The following is a 21,161-nucleotide window of genomic DNA, read 5'->3' on the forward strand; positions in this document are numbered from 1 at the left end:
CCAGAGGGGTGAGTTTCTGAGAGCAACAGTGATTTTAGTGTGCAGTTTACATCAGACAGCCTGTGTACTATTGCGTAAAGTGCTGTGTAATGCTGTGTGTCAAAGACATCCAGAAAACTGATAATAATGACTTGCACAGGCTGAACGACAATTAATGTTTAACAGTCGACTAGTTATTCAAAAAAGTAGCTGACTAGTTGACTAGTAAAAAATAGTCTCGGCTGATCGACTACATCGACTAAAAGGGGAAAATGTGGAAACATTAAACCTTTAAAATATCAAACCTCCTCTTCCTGCAAACATGGATTTGTATCTTCAGAGTACAATTACACTCAATGACTGTGACCAACGGAAGACTGCTATTGACTGGGGTTAATGACTGTGACTCACTGATTAGATTGTGCTGGTGGAGCAGCAGATTTGATTAGTGTGTGTGTGTGTGTGTGTAATTGCATTTGGTCTTACCTGTCCTGTATAAGCAAAGTCCAGTGCATGTTTTAGTCCAACACCTGATACTCCCTGGAGAGTGACCTCATCTGCCTCACTCTCTGCCATACACAAACTGAACATGGCCTGAAAATACAAACACAGACACATACTTGTTGTGTGTGTGTGTGTGTGTGCGTACATATATATATATATATATATATATATATATATATATATATATATATATATATATATATATATATATATATATATATATATATTACTCTTTACATTGTTTGTAAATTTTATGATGAATGGCCTAAAAGAAATGACCCAAAATGACATGGGAAAAATTCTGGTTCCATTGACTTACATTGAAAGTAAAGAATATTTATATTTCCTTCTCCTGTAAAGTTACCATTTTGGAGATAAGATTTTCTTCTGACAGCAACGACATTATGTATATATATATATATATATATATATATATATATATATATATATATATATATATATATGAAACAATAACTATTTAATAACTGCTAATAATTCATAATAACTTGAACATGTATATGCAAGGTGCGTGTATATATAAAATGTTCTAAGCCTAACTTCATTTTAACCTCAGGAACCAAAAAGAAATAGCTTTGCTGTTTTAATTTTAAAAATGATACAGCTCATTCCATTCCACTGGTTTGCCCTGATTTTCTACGATGCACACAAGAGCACACACACACACACACACACACACCCACACACAGATGAAAGTGGCGGAGAGGCTGTACAGGTCCCGCTGTGTTCCAGTGGGGGTTTGGTGATCAAAGGCATTGATTAGTGTTAACCAGTGGGATATCACACACACACTGATCTACAGTCACACACTGCAGAATCACACACATGCATAACCATCAAACCAGGACACACAGAGCAGCTCTCCCTCCATCTGCTCAAGAAACCTGAGCTGTTTCACTCCACGTCTGCTACTTGTGTCACTTCAGCTTAAAAACATGAAATATACCATTACCAAAATTACAGAACTTTCTGTTTGGAGAGAAGATCAAATTAGTTCCAGTCTATACTCTACAGGAGAAATGCATTACTGAAAAGACCTGAAAATGAGGGACTTTTGAATTGATTTTCCAAAACTTCTGCAAAATTAAATATTTAAGATGTAAATAAAGTCATTCAGTGTGGTGAAATGCTCCATTCTAGAGAAATTCAGTCAGAATTGCTTGTAGTGGTGGTGACGAGCACCAGATGTCCAAAGAGTTTAATGCCTCTAAAAGCTCTAAAAGAAAGTTACTACACATAATGGTTAAAAATACAACATCACATACATGTCTGAAACATTATTTCCTGATAGGTTTGTGGCGGTTTTGACCTAAAACCTGCAGACTGCCTGAAGAAAACCTTTCCTCTGTTTTCCATTTTCAACATATAAAAACTCTGGTTATTTGGTTCAGTGGCCATTTGGGTAGTAAAGAAACTGGCTATTTTAGTGTTGCAAATGTTGTGACTCCTCGTTTCTATCACCACCACTATGAAGAAATCTGAGCCTGTGAGTTTCTCAACAATGCAAAATTTCACAATAAGCCACTCTGAATGACTGTTTACATGTCAACAATTTAATTATTAAGAAAGATTTTTAAAAAAGCAGTGGTACTTCCCTTTAACAAGTCAGACTCAACTGCATCAGATCAAAACGTCCTTGCTGAACTGCATGTTTGCTTCTGCACTGGAGATATGAGGCCAGTGTAGCTAAGTAATAGCAATATGCATTGCACACATGCCTCAAACTGATCTTGAAAATGACTGAAAAAATATTGGATCATGCTCACAGCACTAGCAACTTAAGTGAAGCTATCTTAAGCGAAAACATATGTTATCAAATACTTACAAAATCAAAATGATCATCCTCCATCATTGCTGTGGTGTCAGAATGGTGAGAATTCCGATTTTTTTTTTTTGAGATGAAAAAAAATCGTTTAGAGTGGTTTTATGTCAAACGTTGCATTGTAAAAAAAACTTTCTGACAGAATTTCTTTACAATGGCAGTGATAGAACCAAAGGCTGAGATGCCTAAAACACAAACATAGCCAAAACCTGGGAACCTATTTGTGTCTTCTGAGTTTTCATATGTAGTGCTGATAATGGTATAATGCTGTTAAACCCAAAAAATATATTTTTTCTTTGGGTACTATGTTGCTTTACAACATGCTGCATGTATGTCTCTACCTTAAACAGAATTTAAAAATGAGGTTTTTGGCCAAAATCTTAAAATCAACTATCAATCTTAGGTATGAGGCAATCTATTCCTAACTGTCACGCCTCAAACGGACTCTCTCCTAGTGTTGCCAACTACATCTCCCATGACACCACGAGAGAACACGTGACTGAGGACTTCCCATCATGGACTCCAATACCCAAGAGTAAACACGGGATCACGTGACAGGTGACGAACCTATCACCGCTTTCAGTCTCCTTATTACTGACTGGTTTCACCTGTGTGGTCTTATCTTATGACTGTCTTAGTTTAGTATAAAAGCCCGGGCTTTAGTTTAGTTTATTGTGAAGTACTGTTTCTCCAATTAACTTGCTGAGCAGTTTTTCTGACTGCCGTTTGGTTCTGATCTGGTGCTTGTTTATCTCAACTCTGATTTTTGCCTTGCCCTTTTGTTTCTGGTTGCCTGATCTTGGATTTGTGTATTTGACCATTCTGCCTGGTTCTCACGACCTTGCTTTTTTTTAGATTGCCCTCTTGGTTTTGTTTGCCAGTTGAGATGATCACATTTTGGATCATCTATGCTCTCCTGGTTTTGACCCCCGCATGCACTTTGATGTCGACTTTGCCTTATGTAAAAAAAAAGTCTTCTTTTTGCTATTTTCCGCATTCGTCTGGATTTTGCTGAACCCTCACACTAGCCATGTCATGTAGTAGCTTTGTGAGGTAACTTACAGACATTAAAGGCTTCAGGTTCCTTTCACTACCGCCTAGGACAATTCTGACTTTGACTTCTGCCACATCTTAAATGCAGTCTGCTTGATGCGAACTGGTAGGGGTATACCCCTACATTACTTGTGAGCTACATTACCTTTGTAGCTCTAGGGCAAAACTAAGGAAGCAAACTTCTTACACTAAACATGTCTTGGCTTACTGACTACATCTGGGGTAAAAGAAAAAAAAAAGTGTAAATATGGCTTTAAGAGCAGACAGGTTCAGAATCAGGGAATGGTATTCCCAAAGTAGTCCTAAGTTGACTGATCTCAGATCAGATTCCTACATATATATGAAGCTTATGGTCACAGAAACCGAGCCTAGGATCTGTATTCCTGCTCCTGAGGTGGTTTTGTGAATACCAGCACAAACTCACCCTGAAGTAGTCGCTGCAGGCTGCCAGCACAGCTCTGTGCGCGTGAAACTTCTGCTCTCCAGCCACCAGCGTGACATCACACAGCAGGCCATCCATCCGCTGCTGGTTCAGAGCTGCCAGGACGGAGTGCTGGTGGGATTTGGACTGACACAGTCTCTGACCTGTCAACATGGCCTGTGGGCTAACACACACGTGCAGAAGTTGAAAAAAATGTAACATGATGCATCAATATGAAGGTAGAAATTCAACCTTAATTTTCTAATGTTACAATCACTTATAATCAGTTGTAAGATTATTAAAAAAACGTAGTTCGGAGGGGCTGGATTCCCCTGTGGTATTCTTCAGAATGGTTTTGTGATGCTGTGAAGTTAGAAGACTCTTAGCTAGAAACAGCTGTGAAAGATCTTCAGGAGTAAACTTCACAAAAACGCATTGTGAAAATAATCCAACAATACATCAACACATACAACCAAACAGTGAGACTTTCCAACACAGGACCCCCAAGACTTCTGCCAGATTTCATGCTGAATCATAGTGAGGTCATACTGTAAAACAAAATGAATTGTAATATTTTACCTGTAAAATGGTAAAAAGCGGTACAAAAATGAATAACTACTAATTCTATTTTAGCACTGTATAGTAATGTATGTTTATCATTTTAGCTAATAATGATCTAATAATCTTCACAGCTGAGTACGTGTGTTTAACTCTTTTGAATTGCCCTTGTTCAATCGCTTTGTTTACAGATCAGTTTAAATCAGCTGTCTTTATTTGTGGCATGTGTAGTCCACATTCTGCATTTGACCGACTTTGTTTTGCAAGTCACAGTGAATCAGAGTACATGATCTGGACACTTCAAAGTCAAGGTGGGCAGCGTTGGAAAACAGGTGCGCAGACTGGCTTTGGTTGCTGCAGTTTCTGATTCAGAGCAAGTCACAGTGGAAGTGTTTTTGGGTGACTTTCAATGAGAGGAAAGAGAAAAGCAAGAAACGCAACCCAAAAACAAAGAGAAACACCAAAATATGGTCAGGAACATATTTCCTACAAACGAGGCTCTAGAACTGCTGTTCCACACAGACTCTCCACATCCCAAATCATGTTATTCAGAAAACGTGAGTGAGTTTGGCATCATCACACAGACTGTGTAAAAATACAAAACACTGACCCCTTTCTTGTACAGATTTTGTACCATTTTGTAACTAGACAGAAACTGCAAAAAGAACTTTCATAGAAGCAGTGCTCCACAAAAACACTGGACACTGCCCAGAAAAAAGGCACAACTTAAAAGAAAAAAAGTTCAACTAACTTGTATTTTAGGTCAAAGGGTTTTGTGCTTTTCTTTCATATCTGCTCTAGTATCTATAAAATAAGCTTTTCTTTTGATGTCATGGTTTAACATTACTTTTTCAAAAAAAACTGCAAAAAAATTATGCACTTTATTAGTGTAACAGCACAGCGCTCGTAAAGACTTTACTAATGAAGATGTAATCCGAGCTCATAGTCACAAAGTAGGCATGGGTTAAAACCAAACAACTTAGCCAGAAAGCAAACACAACAATAAACAAACAATCCAAAGGGTGAGGCAAAAGATCAAAGTCCAGAAAACAGTCCAAAAGGTCAGAACACAGAGAGATGACCACAGGCAGACAATCCAAAGGCAAAAGCAAAAGACGTAATCGGAAAACAGGCAAAAAGGTTATAAACAATCTGGCACATATACAAAGAAAACGCTCAGTAGGTCAATAAACGATACAATACTTCACACTGGTCCTATTCTAAGCCTGGGCTTATAAACTAAAGCTAATAATCATATGACATACAACACAGGTGACCCAAATCAGTATTCAGGAGAGTGAGACTGGTGATTGGACCGTGAAGGCAGGTCAGAGGTTGCAGGAGTCATGTGATCTCCCAGAGGAGTCTGGGGGATGGCATCCAAGTGAGTGTCAGAGCCTGAGGGGTACGTGACAATTAGCTGCCATCATGCTGAATCTGGGGATATATAGTACTGTGCGAAAGTTTTAGGCATCTAAGCAAATTTTTAAACCATTGACCTCAGCAGTGAGTTTATCACAATATACATTAGAATAAAGTCATATTCATAATTCAAATAAACAAAAAACAATAAAAAGTAACAAGAATTTCTTGGGTCCATATTTTTCCTTGACACCTTCACAGCCGCCACAGAGACTTGTTAATATCATCAATGACATCATGAGCACAATTTACTGAAACACTGATTGGTCAAACCAGGAGTTGCTTTTTAACTACATATAATACTGGGCTTCCTTGAGGAGAGGTTTGGAAATGGGTAAACAAACACACCAACATCCAGAAAATTGCTATTTATTATACACACACACACACAAACACACACACACATTTTTTATATATATATATACATATACACACACACACACACATCATTATTAATTTATATTTTATAAATTTTGTTTATTCAAATATTAACACTTTTCTCAGCAAATAAACACAAACTACACAAATAAATAGATTTTGAAAATGTGTCTTGGGTGCCTAAGACCTTCGTACAGTACTGTATAACATTTTATAGTTTTGTTAAAAAAAAAAACAAAAAAAAAAAACGCAAAATGCACAAGCATGCAAGGTGGAAGTGTCAACTTTGGTCTTAAAGCATTAATGATGCAGTCAAGATTTTCTCAGAGACAAATCCAGTGCTAAGTTTAAATTCTAGCCAATTTTCTCTTAATTTTACTTTATACCTTTTTCCCCTGGCAGTTTCTGAAATAAACCATCCTGAAATAAAGACTGCTGGGTCGTCCTCACTGAAAAGGTTCTGGTTACACCCCTGATTGTGAACAAAAGTATGAAAATTACACGCAATCAAAAAAAAAAAAAAAATAATTATATATATATATATATATATATATATATATATATATATATATATATATATATATATATATATATATATATATCAAATACATATTGTTAGATGTTCTTTGCCTATATAAATATAAAATTCCATAACTTTAGACCAGTGGCTCCCAAACTCAAGTTCATAAACAATTTCTAATATTTGATGTTTACACTTAACTCTCTATTGCACAATGTTGGCACAGAACAACAAACCCATTTTCCTCACTTTACAATAACATTATACATATTTAACAACAAATACAGGGTTAACAATAAAGTGCAGAGATTGAGTAAGTCATTAAAAAGCATGTACCTCATCATACTCTCATCTTTACGTGGACACTTAAACCTCACTTTTAGCATTCAGTATCATTTTTTTTTTTTTTTGTTATGAGAATTTACAGAAATATGTTTCTTTGCCCTCTCCATGGATCACCACCTTATCGTGGTGGAGAGGTTTGTGTGCTTGAAGGACCCTAGGAGCTATGTTGTCTGGAGCAAAAGCTCCTGGTAGGGTCTCCCATGGCAAACTGGTCCTAGGTGACAGGCCAGACAAAGTGTGATCCATAACCACCCCTATGAGGACAACAAAGCAGGACTCGTGTACCCTGCCCGGATCAGGGTTACCGGGGCCCCACCCTGGAGCCAGGCCTGGGGGAGGGGCTCGCCAGCGAGCGTCTGGTGGCCGGGCATTCACTCATGGTGCCCGGCCGGGCCCAGCCCGAAGGAGCTACATGAGTCCCCCCTCCCATCGACCCACCACCGATGGGAGGGGCAGTAGTAGGGGTGCGGTGCAGTGTGGATCGGGCAGTGTCCGAAGGCGTGGGCCTTGGCGTTCTGATCCTCGGTTGCTGAAACTGGCTTTTGGAACTTGGAACGTTACCTCACTGGCGGGGAAGGAGCCCGAGTTGGTGCGCGAGGTCGAGAGATACCGACTAGATATAGTCGGGCTCACCTCAACACACAGCTTGGGCTCTGGGTCCAATCTCCTTGAGAGGGGCTGGACTTTTTTCTTTTCTGGAGTTGCCCATGGTGAGAGGCGGCGGGCAGGTGTGGGCTTTCTCATAGCCCCTCGACTCGGCGCCTGTATGTTGGGGTTTTCCCCGGTGGACGAGAGGGTAGCTTCCCTACGCCTTCGGGTTGGGGAACGGGTCCTGACTGTTGTCTGTGCTTATGCACCGAACAGCAGTTCAGAATACCCAGCCTTCATAGAGTCCTTGGAAGGGGTGCTTGAAAGTGCTCCTCCTGGAGACTCGATTGTCCTACTGGGGGACTTCAACGCTCATGTGGGCAATGACAGTAAGACCTGGAGGGGTGTGATTGGGAGGAATGGCCTCTCTGATCTGAACCCGAGTGGTGTTCAGTTTTTGGACTTCTGTGCAAACCACAGTTTGTCCATAACGAACACCATGTTTGAACACAAGGATGTCCATAAGTGCACATGGCACCAGGACACCCTAGGCCGCAGTTCAATGATTGACTTTGTAGTCGTGTCAGCGGACTTGCGGCCATGTGTACTGGACACTCGGGTAAAGAGAGGAGCTGAGCTGTCAACTGATCACCACCTGGTGGTGAGTTGGATCAGGTGGTGGGGGAAGATGCCAGTCAGACCAGGCAAACCCAAACGTATAGTGAGGGTTTGCTGGGAACGTCTGGCAGAAGAACCTGTCAGATTGATCTTCAACTCACACCTCCGTCAGAACTTTGACCAGATATCGGGGGAGGTGGGGGACATTGACTCAGAATGGGCCATGTTCCGCTCCTCCATTGTTGAAGCGGCTGACTGTAGCTGTGGTCGCAAGGTAGTTGGTGCCTGTCGGGGCGGTAATCCTCGAACCCGGTGGTGGACACCCCAGGTGAGAGATGCCGTCAAGCTGAAGAAGGAATCCTACCGGACATGGTTGGCCTGTAGGACACCAGAGGCAGCTGGCAGGTATCGACAGGCCAAGCGATCTGCGGCTTCAGTCGTTGCCAAGGCAAAAACCCGGGTGTGGGAAGAGTTCGGTGAGGCCTTGGAAAGTGACTTTAAGTCGGCTCCGAAAAGATTCTGGCAAACCGTCAGGCGACTCAGAAGGGGAAAGCAGTGTGCCACTAGCACTGTATATAGTGGAGATGGTGTGCTGCTGACTTCGACTGAAGACGTCATTGGGCGGTGGAAGGAATACTTTGAGGACCTTCTCAATCCCACCGACACGTTCTCCAGTGAGGAGGCAGAGTCTGGGGACACGGGAATAGGCTTGTCCATTACTGAGGCCGAAGTCGCTAAGGTAGTTAAAAAGCTCCTTGGCGGCAGGGCTGCAGGGGTGGATGAGATCCGTCCCGAGTTCCTCAAGGCTCTGGATGTTGTGGGGCTGTCTTGGCTGACACGCCTTTTCAACATTGCGTGGACATCGGGGGTGGTGCCACTTGATTGGCAGACTGGGGTGGTGGTGCCTCTTTTTAAAAAGGGGGACCGGAGGGTGTGTTCCAACTACAGGGGAATCACACTCCTCAGCCTCCCTGGTAAGGTCTATGCAAGGGTACTGGAGAAGAGAGTCCGGCTTATAGTCGAACCTCGGATCCAGGAGGAGCAGTGCGGGTTCCGCCCTGGTCGTGGAACACTGGACCAACTCTTCACCCTCTCCAGGATTCTGGAGGGTTCATGGGAGTTTGCCCAACCAGTCCACATGTGCTTTGTGGATTTGGAGAAGGCATTCGACTGTGTTCCCCGGGGTATTCTGTGGGAGGTGCTTCGGGAGTACGGGGTACATGGCTCTTTGCTACGAGCCATTCAGGCCCTGTACAAACAAAGCAGGAGCTTGGTTCGCATGGCCGGCAGTAAGTCAGACTTTTTCCCAGTGAGAGTTGGACTCCGTCAGGGCTGCCCTTTGTCACCGATTCTATTCATAATTTTTATGGATAGAATTTCTAGGTGCAGTCAGGGGATGGAGGGTGTCCGGTTTGGTGACCTCAGGGTCACATCGCTGCTGTTCGCAGATGATGTGGTCCTATTGGGGACATCAGGCCGTGAACTTCAGCTTTCACTGGATCGGTTTGCAGCCGAGTGTGAAGCGGCCGGGATGAGGATCAGTACCTCCAAATCCGAGGCCATGGTTCTCACGCGGGAAAGGGTGGAGAGCCCTCTCTGGGTCGGGGATGAGCTCTTGCCTCAAGTGGAGGAGTTTAAGTATCTCGGGGTCTTGTTCACGAGTGATGGTACAAGGGAGCGGGAGATTGACAGGCGGATTGGTGCTGGGTCAGCAGTGATGCGGGCTCTTTACCGGTCTGTTGTGGTAAAGAAAGAGCTGAGCCATAAGGCAAGGCTCTCGATTTACCGGTCGATCTACGTTCCCACCCTCACCTATGGTCATGAGCTTTGGGTAATGACCGAAAGAACGAGATCGCGAATACAAGCGGCTGAAATGAGTTTCCTCCGCAGGGTGGCTGGACTCTCCCTTAGAGATAGGGTGAGAAGTTCGGTCATCCGAGAGGGACTCGGAGTAGAGCCGCTGCTTCTTCACGTCGAGAGGAGCCAGTTGAGGTGGTTCGGGCATCTTGTTAGGATGCCTCCTGGACGCCTCCCTTGGGAGGTGTCACAGGCAAGTCCACCGGGGAGGAGACCCCGGGGAAGACCCAGGACACGCTGGCGTGACTATATCGCCCAGCTGGCCTGGGAGCGCCTCGGAATCCCTCCCAGGGAGCTAGTGGAAGTGGCTGGGGAAAGGGAGGTCTGGGCTTCATTGCTCAGGATGCTGCCCCCGCGACCCGAACCCCGGAGAAGCGGAAGATGATGGATGGATGGATGGATGGATGTTTCTTTGCCTACAAGCAACAGTGGAATGGATTTAGCCAGTCATGAACCACTTCAGGGAACAAAGCTCTATATCATTTCTTCCCATTGTCACACAATGTTGCCTCAAGGCAACATGAAACCAAAAGGACTGCTGCACACATTATTTTAAAAAAATGCTTTTGAATTTAATAATCAGGTCCACATTATGCAAGAAAAGTGATTTGAATATTTTTTTAATTACTGTCTTAATCTGCTTTCTGTGTGGAGTTCTGTGTGTATGTTCTCCCCGTGTCTGCGTGGGTTTCCTCCAGGTTCTCGAGTTTCCCCCCACAGTCCAAAGACATACAGTTAGGCCAACTGAACATACTAAATTGTCCCTAGGTGTAAGTGTGTGTCTGTCTGTCTGTCTGTCTGCCCCGTGATGGACTGGCGACCTGTCCAGGGTGTATATCCTGCCTTCCGCCCGATGAACGCTGGGATAGGGAGAAATAGCTTAGAAGGGGTGTGTGTGTGTGTGTGTGTGTGTGTGTGTGTGTGTGTGCTCTTATAATGCATGCAGTAAAAGGTTAATCTAATAATCATTCTAGAGAAACTCACAGTTCATTCATTCACTTATATTGTAGCTGTGAACAAAGTGAATGAATTTAATACTCATTGTTAAGGCCTGTATGATGTTAATGCATTCCAGGCTGTTTCAATTTCACAGCCATGGATTAGTTCGAGATTGTAGTGAGATATTCATTTGGAGCGTTTAGTTGTTAGCACTATGGTTGTATAGTGATTACTTTTTTTTTTTTATTAAAACTGAAGAACGTTCACTCCTCCTCCTCATCCTTCTGCTCTGAGCAGCACTTTAGAATGGACTCAGTCTACACAGGCCTAACATTATTTACTCAGAATATTTGGTGTGATGTGTGTCCTCATAAATATGTGTTTATTTATAAGCTCTAATTAAGGTGGATTATCTAGAGACATTTTACAAAGCTTAATTTCTTACATATGCATGGCAATATGCACTTATACTGCATGTGTAAGGTGCGAGAGGGTGTATGTAGCAGGAGGTTTAATATCTGAACTGTAAAAAGGAACCACAGCTTTCAATCATCCTAAACTTGTTAAAATAATCCGTGAATTACTAAAATAATGTAATACTAGTGACAGCTGTGCTCTGACCCACAACCTCCAGATCAGTAGGAGCATGTCCAGATGTCGAATCACTGACAACACCAGGTGTCTTATGTCTGTCTGAGAACACATGCAAAATATTTCAACCACAGATTGAATCAAACTACTATTAGCTCTGCTGTGGTCAGGCAGCATCAGTCATGCCCGCTATCAGACAGCAGGCTATTGTGTGTTTTGTAGCAAAATGCACAGCCAACTTACTTCCTCAAGGAAAATCATTAATCATTCGTCAGCATTTTATTCCCTGTCTGCTGAGATTACCAACAATATTAGAATATCAGGCATGATGTTAACTCTCATCACTGCAAGCAGTTATATGTCTACTGAGGTAGCTTACCAATTCCCATTCCGCAGATGCAGGTGGCATTTTCTCCTACAATAATAATAATAATAATAATAATAATAATAATTTAAAATTTTCTCAACTAAACAGGAAAAACACAAAGCTGGCAACCCTGATGGCATGGTGTACAAACCACTCCACAGGGTGGATTTTGGGGTTCCCAGCAAAAGGCTGGTTTGTGGCCTCCTGGCTGATCACTTAAAAATTAGTTGAGGCTCTTGGCTCCCAAGCGGTGCCAACCACAAAAAAATATAATATGTCTCAATTTGAGATCGCTGTAAGAATATTGTAAGATTATTAAATAAGATATAACTACTACTACTACTACTACTGCTGCTACTACTACCACCACTACTACAATGACTACTACAACTACTACTACTGCAACTACTACTGCTACTAATACTACAACTACTACTACTACTACTACTACTGCAACTACTATTACTACTACTACTACTACTACTAACTAATAAATAAATAAATAAATAAATAAATAAATGAACAAACTATATAACTATAATGAAAATGCTATTGTGGGAGGAAAAAAAAAATTATATATATATATATATATATATATATATATATATATATATATATATATATATATATATATTTTACTAACACAATTTTAATAATGACATTACTGCACAATATTCAGTAATTTTGGTTAAGAAATTATCTGACAAAATAGTGATATCATTTTGTACACAGTAACATATGAGTAATGAGTAAGGAGATTAGTAACATAACACCATTACACTTTAACATAAATCATCTGTAACCTGTACATTAATGTTAGCATTGTGCACAGTCTGCTGAGCATGTGCTGCACTCTGTTCCGACTGAAAAAACAAAGCTTGCTTGTCTCCCTCTGCATTTCTTTGTTGTACTTGGATGACTTTATCTGATTTTCTCTCTTAACGTACAGAAGATCACAAGGAAGAATCTCTGATCCATTACGTAAATAATTACTTAACTGCCTTATCATACCAGCCTGTGTCATCATGGAGTAGTCCATTATAACCATGACCAGGTGGGTGGGACTGCACTGACGCTCCTAAAAGAACAGATATTCTTAAAATTTAACTGGAGTATTTGTAAGTCGCTTTGGATAAAAGCGTCTGCTAAATGTAATGTAATGTAATGTAATGTAATGGATTTTGAAGTAGGTTATTTTACATAAACACAAACCAGTATAAGTAATTTGTATGCTCATGGAGCCCTTGGCTCTTAGAGGCCCTAGGCGGCTGACCACTTTTACCTACTGCGAAGTCTGACTCCACAGCATAACCAATGAAAAGTAAAAGCGTGGACTTTCTACATGAACATCGTCACTGTAGGTGTTGCACATGCTCTGTCCTGATAAGAGCTTATGGTTAAACTCTAACCTACAGATGACCAAAAAATACTGAATAAAATCTTAAGGGGTTGGAATTGCTCATTTTTTTTCCATGAGGATGGCATCCCCACACAAACGAAGCTGGAATGCATTTCTGTTTTATTTACATGCATTTGCATTAACCCAACCAATAGCCATTGTTGCTCATTTTTGGATATTCTATTGAACTTGTTACACCCTTTGGAATAAACACATCATTTTAATACCTACAATCTGTGTTCTTCTGTGTGAAAGCCTGTGTTACTGCAGTAGCAGTAGCAGCAGCATGCCAGATTACTGCAGATTCATCACTGCAGCGCCATACCCCCAGGGGGGGCAAGTCTCTCTCTGACCGTCTCATACACACACACACATACACACACACACTGCAGTCCACTGGTAACCCAAACACACCACTATAAACACAACAAACCCTGATGACCACCTTGTACAAGTTAGCCTGGTGAAGAAAGCACTTTAATATCTAGGATTTGCCTCATATTGAGCCATTTTCAGCTGAACACGTTGGCATATTCTGACAAAGGTCAGTAAAAGACTTGGAACAGTGCATGCCAAAAAAAAGAAAAACGGCGCAAAAGTCAGTCGAGTAATCCAGTTGTCATGTAAGAAAACAGTAGAAGACCTTGATTTACATTAAAATTAACACTTGCATTAAGAAGGGGGAAATAAACTGAAAAAAATACAGTGCTTCCAAAACTGGAGCTCACAAAATGTTTAACGATACAGATGAAATGGGATTGTAAGGATCCAGCTTTGGTCTGAAAGGACATGTATAGTGGTCGGTATAGTGTATACATGTATAGTGGACATGTATAGTGGTTGGTATACAGCTCACAGTAACTACATCAACAGGTCTGTGTAATAATAATGAAGATTTGGATGTAGTTTGAGCAGAGGGAGAGAACTTTTATTGGTTGGATAGTGTAGTGGGTAACACCTCTGCCGTCTACACTGTAGACTGGGGTTCAATCCCCCACCAGGGCAAGCACCCTACACTATACCAATAAGAGTCCTTGGGCAAGACTCCTAACACCACCTTTGCCTACCTGTGTAAAATGATCAAATTGTAAGTCGCTCTGGATAAAAGTGTCAGCCAAATGCTGTAAATGTACGTGTAGCTGTCAAGTTGTTACTGAGAAAAGACAATGTGCAGTAGAACACTGAAGATGGACATGTGAGATGTGGAGTAAGTTCTTATGGACTGGATCATCTAAAATTGAGATCTTTAGATGTATCAGTAGAGAAAACATACACTGCCAAAGCAATGTACCATAACGTGCCAATACTGTATCGGGTATCAGTCAGATACTCATCATACTCATAAAAATGCACCAACCTCAACATTCAGATACCTGCTGTGATGTAAGCCAAGTGTACACTGCCGTGCTAATGACCAAACACAGTGAAGGGTTCTCTGTCACACAGAGAAGAGGTCGTTTCAAACATTCCACCTTGCCAGATTCTCTCCAGGAATACATTGTGTGATTTTAGCCTGTTTTAACAAACAAACACAGTCACAACTGCTTCAGCAATACGGATTTAGGAACACATGTAAACATTAATGCAGTGATTGTTTGTAAAACAGGCTGTAGAGAGACGTGTTTTCTTACCGTGTACATCACCACCTGGATATCAGATTCAGCACACAGCGTTAACAGCGCTGCTCAGAGTGCAGTATGTTATTTTGAACGAAACACCTGTATGTCACACTGCTCATAGACACAGCTGTGTGTAGAGGCTGCATTTGTGTATAACCAACAAGAGTTCTAAAATCACAGTGTACGCCTGGCTTTAGAGGACATTCAACTTCAGCTCAACTAGCCACATGAAATACTTCTAACAAGACGTAAAACTTGAAACATAAGCACTTCAGATGCTTTAGCTCCAAGTGTGTTTCCACTGAACTACAGAGACTGTTGTTTAAAGAGAGATGCAAGGAGCAAAACTATGACTTGTACTTGATTTACAGAGGTGCTCTTCTGAATGCACTTCTCAAAGGTAACTAATGTAGCATAGAAAACCAATGTAACGATTTAACTGTTAAAGTACGTTGTATTTATTTACCCTAACAACTACTTCATTCCATTATGGTATCGGGCTCGGTATTGGTGAGTACTATGGGTGCGAGAAAAAATTGATTCTTGGATGCATCGCGAATGTGGACGTGAACGATTCTAAATCGATTCACAAATGTCAAAAATTGATTTTCTAAATATTTAATTTATAATATAATGTTGACGGAATGCAAGAGGCGGAACCTGGAAGCCCGGAAGTGCAGCACCTGGACAGTGTGAGGTGCACATAACAAAAACAACACTGGAAATCCGAAAATCCGACTGGCACCGTCTGCATTAAAAGCCAGGTTAGATCAGGAGTCACAACCCAAACGTTAAGAAGAGACATTTTGTCCTTTCATTACTGTAAGTAATGTGGATAATGCATCGTTGCTAGGTGACCTGCAGCCTAAGATGCTCTCGCGCTATGCTGCTCACATCCCGTTTCGAAGATATTTTACTGAAACCCCCCAACTCTCTACAACGAGACCAAAACCTACGTTATAAAATCACTAAAAAACGGGAGGGACAGCTGTAACGTGTGCTACGTGGACGTCCACCGCCACCGGATCTTATTTCACCGTAACAGCGCATTTTATGACAGATGAAGGGCAGCAGCGTCTCATGCGCTCCAAACAAAAACAGCGCATGAGGGGCTTCCAGTTCACTAAACCACACCACTTCCATTTCATTTATTAATAAAAGATATTGAGAGTAAATTCATTATGCATCTTTACAAATACTTTGCTTTAAAACTACCATGTCCTGACACAATGAGAAAATAGAAATCCTGAAAAAAAAAAAAAAGATGCATCGATAATCTTTTTATAATTGCATCATAGCCTCTGAATCATAATCGAGTTGTGAGGTGCCTAAAGATTCCTACCCCTAGTGAGAACTATATTCTATTTCATATATCACGGATACCATATGATGTCATTTTCATTTTTTCACCATTTAAAAAGCCCCTTCACATTGTGTGGGCAATTCATAATGAATGTACCACTAAAAATGAAAACTTTTCACATTTTTCACATTTGTTTTTTCTTAAGACAACAACAGCATGTTACCCTTAACTGGAGTTGAGGCGTGTGCAGCAGTACGGAGTTGAGATGTTTGTACCTGGGAGGGGGCTCAGAGGGCATACTCCTGAAGGACGGAAGGGTCTGCTGGGACTAAAATACACAGCGGGGGCCACACTGAGCATGTGCAGAACTCTACAGAGAGAGAGGGGAAAGAGTGATTTAGGTCAGTACTTCTCAACTTGTCTAACCTCAGTGCCCACATTTAGCTGTCATTAATAAAAACTCCCCCTCCTGCGCATCTAAAACTACAACCTTGAAATACACAGAGATAAAGCCAGAGAGATAAAGGGCTTACTCTGGCTGGCAGCTATGATGCTAATCTTTCCCCAACTTAATGAATCTGAGGAATTACATTACATGTCAACATCACGGTGGTGTCTGGTTTCTCAGGGCAGTTCGGCCAAATGATCACATAGTAACAACAAAGAGCCACAGTCTGAAACATAGTCCAGTCTGTAACAGGAGAACGCAGTGTGTGACTATATAAAAACAACGGTCACTCCATTCTCACCTTAACGTAACGTGTCTAAAGCTTTACCCAGACGCTTAGATCAGCAGCAGCAGCAGATTCACAGCCGTTTTCTGACCCCTCGGCATCGATGTTATGTCCTTGTAGCTATTGATCTGATAACAGAGTGACCTTCAGACGCACAGGAGGACAGAAAGAGAAATACCGAGAGAGATTATGTAAACATTACCACCAGACAGATCAGTTGTGAGATGTACTTAATCCAAACTGGCACATCACAAACGAATTACATCAACCCAGTTATTGTAAGTAAGTAAACGAAACCTGGCAGATTTCTATAGCGACTGCTTTACATTCAAATTAGCTGACAGATGACATGGCAGATTTTTATAAGCCGTTTTTAACCTCAAGCTCAGACTGTGGGCTAAATGAGCACATAAAGCACATTAGTGCATTTCCAGCACTTTCTAGTAGACGCAACATAAATAAAATGATCTGCTCTTTAAAACAATCTGGCACTTTAAATTCACAAATAAAGTTGGCTATTTGAATAACATAAATTAAATAAGGTGTTACATGGAATAAAAGTGAGAAATAGCTATTTAGCACTATGACTTGTGCATTATTATGCTCTAACACTGTGGTATAGGTGTAGCAGCAGCGTTCAAACACAGCGCCACTTACCTGCCTCATATCACTGGCAGCACAGATCTGCCAAAATACAAATATCAATTGGCTGATTGTGTTTGGAGCCTAAATCTGCCAATTCCAAACTCTGACTGTGCACCCATTTATTATTACCAACATAGGGAAATTAGTTATATATATTATAAAATAACGAAGCAGTCGGGTTAGGCTATATTTCTGGCCTCCAGGGTCATCTTGAACAACAGACTTTGGGCAGCCCTGATATACAAGCCCTGATACGAGCACTGAATTAAGTGTTGATTGCAATATATTGTGCTGCACTTATATATTGCATTTTATTTCATTGTAGTGTATTGTATTGTAGTGTAATGTATTGTAGTATAGTGTAGTGTATTGTAGTGTATTGTACTGTATTGCAGTGTATTGCATTGTATTGTAGTGTACTGCAGTGTAGTGTATTATATTGTATAGTAGTGTATTGTATTGTAGTGTAGTGTGGTGTGGTGTGTTGTATTGTAGTGTAGTGTATTGTATTGAAGTGTACTGTATGGTCGTGTAAAGTATGGTAGTGCATTGCAGTGCAGTGTATTGTAGTGTAGTGTAATGTAGTTTAGTGTATTGTAGTGCAGTGTATTGCATTGTATTGTAGTGTACTGCAGTGTAGTGTGGTGTATTGTAGTGTATTGTATTGTAGTGTATTGTATGGTATTGTTGTGTAGTGGTAGTTGCTTAGTGTAGTGGTTAACACCTTTGCCTTCTACGCTGTAGACTTCAATCCCCGACCACCCTACACTATACCAATAAGGGTCCTTGGGCAAGACTCCTAACACCACCTTGGCCTACCTGTGTAAAATGATCAAATTGTAAGTCGCTCTGGATAAGAGCGTCAGCAAAATGCCATAAATGTAGTGTATTGTAGTGTAATGTATTCTGCCTTCCGCCCGAAGCCTGCTGGGATAAGCTCCAGCATCCCCCCGCGACCCTGACGGAGAAGCGGCTTAGAAAATGGATGGATGGATGGATGGATGTATTCTGGTGTGGTGTATTGTAGTGTAACGTATTGTATTATAGTTCAGTGTATTATAGTGTATTGTAATGTATTATATTGTATTGTAGTGTAGTGTATTGTAATGTATTGTATTGTATTGTAGTGTAGTGTATTGCATTGTAGTGTATTCTAGTATAGTGTATTGTATTGTTTTGTAATGTATGATATGGTAGTGTATTGTAGTACAGTGTAGTGTATTGTATTGTATCGTAGTGTAGTGTATCATATTGTAATGTATTGTAGTTTAGTGTATTGTAGTGTATTGCATTGTAGTGTAGTGTATTGTAGTATAGTGTGGTGTATTATATTGTAGTGTAGTGTACTGTAGTGTATTGTATTGCAGTGTATTGTAGTGTAGTGTAATGTATTGTAGTGTAGTGTAGTGTATTGTAGTTTAGTGTATTGTATTGTACTGTAGTGTACTATATGGTAGTGTGGTGTATTGTATTGCAGTGTATTGTTTTGTATTGTAGTGTAGTGTATTGTATTGTAGTGTACTGTAGTGGAGTGTAGTTTATTGTGTTGTATGTTATGTATTGTAGTTTAGTCTAGTGTATTTTATTGTAATGTATTGCCTTGTAGTGTATTGTTGTGTAGTGTATTTTATTGGACTGTAGTTTATTGAGGTGTAGTGTATTGTAGTACATTGTAGTTTAGTGTAGTGTATTGGAGTGTAGTGTATTGTATTGTAGTGTATTGTATTGTATTGTATTGTAGTGTATTGCACTGTTCTGTGTTCAACTCTGTTCTTTTCTCAGAGTATCAACAGTGACTTTTTGTTTTTAGCACTATCTCAGCTCAGGACCGTCTTTCTCTCTAACCTAGTGGTAACTAGCAAAGATACTTTCTCTAGACAGACAAAGCACTTCTTGTAAGTCGCTCTGGATAAGAGCGTCTGCTAAATGCTGTAAATGTAAATAAAATTTAGTCCTTCAAAAAAGTTTTATTACTACTTTGATATTACAACATTACCACTATCTGTAACCATTCTATTACTATCCGTTATTCTTACTCCTCTGCCTGTTCTTACAGGTGGGCAGTCCAAGCTGAACCTGGCCTGTGTAACGCACAACACTGACGAGACGCAGTGCAGCAAAGATAATGATATATCATTAGAATAAGCCGGTGAGTGAGCCGGGGCTCCCAGCACTGTTATTTGTGCGTGCAATGAATAGAAATCACACTCATTTATTCATTCACTCACTCACTCATTCATGCATTGCCTGAATTCGTTCTTGTTCGCAGCATCGCCCACGCTCGTGCAATCTCAGTTAATAAAGGGGTCTCCTAGCAACAGGGCAACCAAAACGGCTGGTTCGGGGTAAAAACACCAAAACACAAGTTCGTGTTTGCGCCGTGTCTTCTCTCAGAGCGCATCGCGCACACACACACACACACACACACACGGACAAATAAACCCCACCATTTTGGTTCCATGCACACCGTCTAGCGCTCATGTGACGGTTAACACATGCATGTCCGTCCAGTCGGGAACATTTCAGGGCTGTTCTGCTCCTTTAACGCGCTGCGGAGGTGCGTCAGGTGCGCTAGAGCAGGAAAACACTACGAGGTTCGAGTGTTATATACACTAACAGCGCATGGCGCTCGGCTACCTCCTCATCCAGCGCCGCTCTCCCTCCGGGACTCTGCCGCTGCTGTGGCTTTCTGAACATCACTGTCGCACTGACCGACTGCTCACAAGGCGCGTGCTGAACGTTGAGCTTGGTCCAGCGTGTTTGAGGCTGCTGTCACACGCATCCACCCGTCTATACATCCATCCATCCATCCAAGCATCCAGTCTCCGCCTCTCCAGGTCATGTGCGCTCAGCTGGGTCATGTGACACGCATTTCTAATCACACCCGTATACCGCCAGGCCCCGCCCACACTCGCTGGGATTGGCTAGCAGGTCCTCCTCGGCTGAGCGCCGACGAGACGCCTGTGCGGCTTTTAATTCACGGCTGCGTCCCAAACCGCGTTTTAGCGTGGCGCCTGGGTTCCCATGATGCTTTACTCGCATGGGAGGCAAATCCAGCCAAAGAAAGAAATTATAATTAAAACAATACATTGTAAATTCAAACCTCTTTCTCCAAACATCTGCGCAAATATACCTTCCAAAATTGAAAATGAAATAGCTACATTTGCAATTTTATTTTTCACATGAGAACTATAAAAATAGATTTAAAGCAGCTATTCGTCATTTCATTTTAGTCCATATTCTGTTTTTTTCAGAACAGCTGACGCGCTTTAACTGCCAGAATGAAAAGGCAAATGCAAATGAACATCAGCGCCCCCTGCTGGATATTCACTTTTCATCTTCCACTTTCCGTTCTTTTTTCAAACTGACCAACATGCAAATGCGGCAGTGTGATGTTGTTACACTAGATTATTCAATTCAGGGATTTTATTTTGAAAACAGCAAGGGCTTTAACTTTCTGAGCAATTCATTGAGGAGAGAA

General features: G+C 41.3%; 1 protein-coding gene across 4 annotated transcripts in view; it reads right to left on the reverse strand.

Moving 5' to 3' along the window:
• Positions 1-20,521, reverse strand: part of klhl32 (kelch-like family member 32) — a 44,808-nt gene extending 24,287 nt beyond the window's left edge. For all 4 annotated transcript variants that reach the window (XM_017685661.2, XM_017685660.2, XM_017685659.2 and 1 more), the window contains exons 1-5: positions 20,318-20,521; positions 17,051-17,179; positions 16,577-16,671; positions 3,801-3,981; positions 466-573 (exon numbers count right to left, since the gene is read on the reverse strand). In XM_017685661.2, the coding sequence (XP_017541150.1) occupies positions 466-573; positions 3,801-3,981; positions 16,577-16,599 (312 nt within the window). In that variant the 5' untranslated portion in view covers positions 16,600-16,671; positions 17,051-17,179; positions 20,318-20,521. The remainder of the gene's footprint in view (positions 1-465; positions 574-3,800; positions 3,982-16,576; positions 16,672-17,050; positions 17,180-20,317) is intronic.
• Positions 20,522-21,161: the final 640 nt, after the last annotated feature.

The sequence above is a fragment of the Pygocentrus nattereri genome, chromosome 19 (genome assembly GCF_015220715.1).
Source record: "Pygocentrus nattereri isolate fPygNat1 chromosome 19, fPygNat1.pri, whole genome shotgun sequence".
NCBI lineage: Eukaryota > Metazoa > Chordata > Actinopteri > Characiformes > Serrasalmidae > Pygocentrus > Pygocentrus nattereri.